This window comes from Betta splendens, chromosome 13, assembly GCF_900634795.4.
Source record: "Betta splendens chromosome 13, fBetSpl5.4, whole genome shotgun sequence".
Classification (NCBI taxonomy): Eukaryota; Metazoa; Chordata; class Actinopteri; order Anabantiformes; family Osphronemidae; genus Betta; species Betta splendens.
The window spans coordinates 15,751,237-15,755,944 of NC_040893.2; the positions used below are offsets into that span (position 1 = coordinate 15,751,237).

General features: G+C 46.7%; 1 protein-coding gene across 1 annotated transcript in view; it reads left to right on the forward strand.

Annotated features, from left to right (window-relative positions):
• The window catches only part of zgc:153039 (uncharacterized protein LOC767698 homolog), a 28,868-nt gene extending 24,589 nt beyond the window's left edge, over positions 1-4,279 (forward strand). Inside the window, exons 11-13 of the mRNA XM_029172487.3 lie at positions 773-947; positions 1,666-1,812; positions 2,188-4,279. Of these exons, the coding sequence (XP_029028320.1) occupies positions 773-947; positions 1,666-1,812; positions 2,188-3,113 (1,248 nt within the window). The 3' untranslated portion in view covers positions 3,114-4,279. The remainder of the gene's footprint in view (positions 1-772; positions 948-1,665; positions 1,813-2,187) is intronic.
• The last annotated feature ends 429 nt before the right edge of the window (positions 4,280-4,708 follow it).

Genomic DNA, 4,708 nt, shown 5'->3' on the forward strand with positions numbered 1-4,708 from the left:
AATTGACTAAAGGAGGAAACACTGATGCTATCGAGCCAAGGTAAAAGAAAAGATTCATGGGAATCTAAGCAGAGGAAGGGACGGAGAGTCTGATGGATGAGACTGAAGCCGCAGAGGAATGATGATAGGCTGATGGATTAGAAGACAGGAGGAAATGGAGAGATAAAGCCAGATAGATGGTTAGATGAGCGCAGGCAGCAGGACTCCACCTCTGCAGCTGCTGTAAAAACCCAAATAAAACAAGGTCCCAGACGCCATGTTGCAAACAGTGGCGTCATTGTTTGTGATCGATTCATGTAGAGACACCTGAACACGGAGAAGCTACGGGATCTAGAGTTAATCTCCACTTTTACTGGGCTCCAGGGCCTAAAGACAGACGGTGTCTATGCTGCTGAGCCCCTTGAGGTGAATGATTTCTGATATTAGACTGTATAAATATAATTGGCTCGACTTGATTGGCTGCAGAGTTTTTCTGGCTTCTTTAAGACAAATAATTTCCTCTGGTCTATGAAACTTTTTTTTTTTTATTATTGTCAGGTTGTAATTCTATATACAACAGGCATCTCAAAGTGCTACTTCTCTAATGGACCTTTCAGACTCCACTTTCTCCCACACAGCAAAAAGCAGCATCATCCTTTTAGTTCCTCTGTTTAAGAAACAGCCGTGTCGTCTCCGAGTGATCATCATTACTTCCAATAAAGAGAGATTAAAAGGAATAGCTTCACATTTTAGTAATAGTAGTACTGTATGTATTGTGTATTCCTCTCCACAGGTGCGCAAGTACCTGCTGATGCTGGACGTGAGGAAGGACCACGTCAAGTTCTGGAGGCCTCAGGTTCTGCTGATGGTTTCCAACCCCCGCAGCAGCGTGGGCCTCATCACCTTCGTCAACGACATCAAGAAGAGCGGCCTCTACGTGCTGGGCCACGTGCAGCTCGGAGACCTCAGTGAGTCATTGGTTCAGATGAGGAATCCAGAAGCTGGGCTTCGTTGGCAGATCGTGATTCTTCTCTGAAGTGTTTTCCTCTTCTCATCTTTTTATTGGCGCACAGTGAGCAGTGCATGAGTTAATGGGCCCTTTTTAACATGCTGGACCTTCCTCCGTGTCGCTGGCTCATCTTATCCCCCTCTTGTTTCCAGAGAAATAATCGTGCCCTCGCGTCTTTTGCAGCGCCTCCTTTCTTTTCTGCACATTCGAGTTGAGGAGCAGACTCCTGCATTGTTTAATCGTCTGAGGATTTTTGCTTAAATCTTTATACGTTGATGGGGAAACTGGGGCCGAAGCTGAATGGGGTCTTTAGAATTTAAATCCCCCAAATTGACGCCTGACGTCCACTCGCCGCTGAAGACCCTCTCGCGTGTTAAAGAAGCCATCGGTTCCCATAATAAATGCGGCCCATGTCGCTCTCGCGTACGTTTTTGTTTTGATGCTCCTCCGTCTCGCTGTTTGTTCGTTCCTGTGTCTCGCTGTACTTTCACTGATGTTCTCTTTGCACCTACATCACAGCTCGCTCTCCTTTTTTCTGAGTTCCTTTTAACTTTTTGCCTTTTGTTTTCGGCCTTCGCTTCCCTTCATCTGTTCTGAATCCCGACGTACAGACTTTCTGTTGAACCGCTGATCCCACCTCTCACCTTGTGCTGTGCTGTTTTCTTCCACCTTTCCAGATAAATTACCCTCCGACCCTCTGCAGTCCCAGTACGACTCCTGGTTATCCCTGGTGGATCACCTCAACATCAAAGCCTTTGTTAACCTGACACTGGCGGATTCTGTGCGTCACGGCGTCCAACACCTGCTCTTCATCTCTGGACTGGGTCAGTACCACCATCATGCTTTATCAGTTTTGTTTGATCAAGTGTTTGAATTAAATTGAATTTGATTCACCAGTTTTGGGGAAATGAGGTGTTTCATTTAAATCTCTTTTTAACTTTTGAAACAGCTGTAGCTTTCATTTCTTACACTTCTATTAATATCCAGCCATCAAAATGAGTAATTTTGGCACTTGATCTTTGTTTCACTGATTACAAATGAAATCTCTGTTTTATCATATATATTTTATCAGCTTTTGTTTGTAGGTCGGTTTCAGCTGTCCTTCATATATCCATATGCACTCTAACTAGTTCTGAGGCTTATAAAGTAGGTCTTGTCTCATTTTTTTTTCTTCCTGTCTTTCGTTCTTTTCTTTTCAGGTGGGATGCGTCCCAACACCCTCGTCCTCGGCTTCTATGACAGCTGTCTTCCAATGGACAAGCTGGTGGATCCTTCTCTGACAGATCCCTCGGGCTCCTTCCAAGACCTTGAGCAACCGCCTCCGCTGTTTCACTTCTCCACCCTGCGGGGGGCCAGCGACAGGCCGGAAAACGGGGAATCGGGCGACGGGAAGGTTTTGGGGCCACAGGAATATGTGGCCATCATCGCCGACGCCATGAAGATGCTGAAGAACGTGGTTCTGGCTCGATACTTCAACGGCTTTGACCGAGGCCAGGCCCTCTCCCCGCCCTCCACGTCTCTGTTCGTCGACGTCTGGCCGGTCAACCTCTTCCGCCCCGACAGCAGCAGCTACGTGGACACCTGCTCCCTGTTCCTGCTACAGCTCGCGTGCATCCTCAACATGGTGCGCGCCTGGCGCAAGGCCACGCTGCGCCTCTTCCTCTGCGTGGAGGAGGGCCGCAGCGTGAGGGGCTCCGAGGAGAAGCTGCGGCAGCTGCTGAAGGAGCTGAGGATTAAAGCGCAGATCTACCCCGTGCCGTGGGACCAGCAGGTGGCGCTGCACTGGCAGCGCCAGGGCGAGTGGGGTAAGAAGAACCCGGCGGCGTCTCCCGACGCGGTGAAGGAGGAGACGGGAGCGGGTGAGGAGGAAACCGAAGACGACTACGTGAACAGCTTCCCGAGCAACGCCACGCGCCTCTCCGACGACTACCTGCTAGCCGTCAATAAGCTGATCTCGGATCAGGCCCGGCCGCCCCCTGCCGTGCGTTTCCTCTACTTGCCCCGCCCCCCCGCCGACACCCGCCGCTACACGGCCTTCCTGCACCAGCTGGACCTGCTGACTCAGGACCTGGGCCCGACGCTGCTGATCCACGGCGTGACGCCGGTTATCACCACTGACCTGTGAGCGCTCCTCCTGCTGACGTGTTCAGCCGCGCGCCTTCGACGCCGAGCGCCCTGAGCTTGCGGCGCTGCAGCGCCTGCTGGATCTTCGCGAAAGATGTGGGAACTGGTTTGAATACGGAACGTCACGGACCTCATCACTGCCACGGTACTGACCTTTCCACCAGACAGCCTGGGGAAACGGCCCTCAAAACCCAACTCGGATGACGATCACGCTGCCTCTGCACTGCATCGATATCAGACGTATGCAATCTAATTTTACCGTCTTCACTATGAAGACTTGTTATTATATGGTGCATTTTGAGAACTTGGGAATCACTTGATGATAATTATAATATTTAACCCTTTGGTTTGGTTTCATATATTTGTTGAAAGATTACTTTAAGCACTTAACAGTTGGTGAATGTACCAAAGGTGGTTTCAGCGCACACAGTCATGGTCCCCAGAGGAAGGTTTGTTGAGATTACTGTTCCATTCCAGTCTCTCCTGTATCTGAAGTTCCTGAAAATATCCTCCCAGTTTCCCATTCCTTGACTTTTTTTGCTGTGCTGCTGCTCAAGTTTCTTACAATGATCATTCCATATGTCTTTGGATCAAAAATTGCCTTATTCTATATGGAGTTGGAGTTTGGAGTTGCTCCATCATTCAGACTTTGGACCCGTTTGCACAAAATCTGCCTTTTCATTTTAGAAGTTTAAAAAATGAAAATAAAGCCTTGAGACAATTAAAGCTTTGGTGCTGCGATGAAGACATTCCCAGTTGTTTCCACTATTGTTGTGCACCTTTCCAATTTACTTTAAAATATGTTTACACCTTGATTTTTCATTGATTGTCTATGGTTTTTGGAGATCTGTACTTTTTTAGAATTTTTATTCACTAAGTGACCACAGTGCTTGACCATCCTCATGCTGAAGTGCCTGAATGAGTGCTGACGCCTGCTCACCTCCGCAGCCTTTAACCAAAGTACTTGTGGTACATGAACGTGAACCTGTGTAACCTTTTGCTTTACTGGTACTTTTTTTAGCAACATGGATGAAACACTGTAGCTGAAGAAGTGTAGTGTTTGAAAACACCAGGCTCGTTCATCCTCTGTCCACAGGAGCGGTTGTATTAAATGCCAAAAAGTTGTTTCACTACATGCTATTTGTAAAATAAAGACTGATCCGTGTATTTCCTCTTGTTAAATTGACTTCCACTTCTTTAGTGTTTGGATAATACGATGTGTATCCTTCAACTTTATGCTTCAACTAATCTTGTGTAGCCAATGGTAGTAGGTACAAGCCAATCCTTGTAACTCTTTATTACACATTTATAAAATAATTATAATGATCCAAACATGTTTTCTTTAAGACCTATTGGAATCTTTCCCTATTTCAGAAAGATCTTGAAGATGTGTCGCTCCTCAACCAACATTTAGCTCCACATTTCATCAAATCCTTTTTTCGGTTCTCCGCTTAACTTGTACAGTAGGAGTCAGTAGAAAAACCCTGATATTGAAGTGTTGAAAAACTGTTAAAAGTACTTCTCTCATCTTGTATACTTTCGAAATTGCAATCTGAAATCATAGAAAAAATAAAATATTTGTATTGCGTGTTCTAT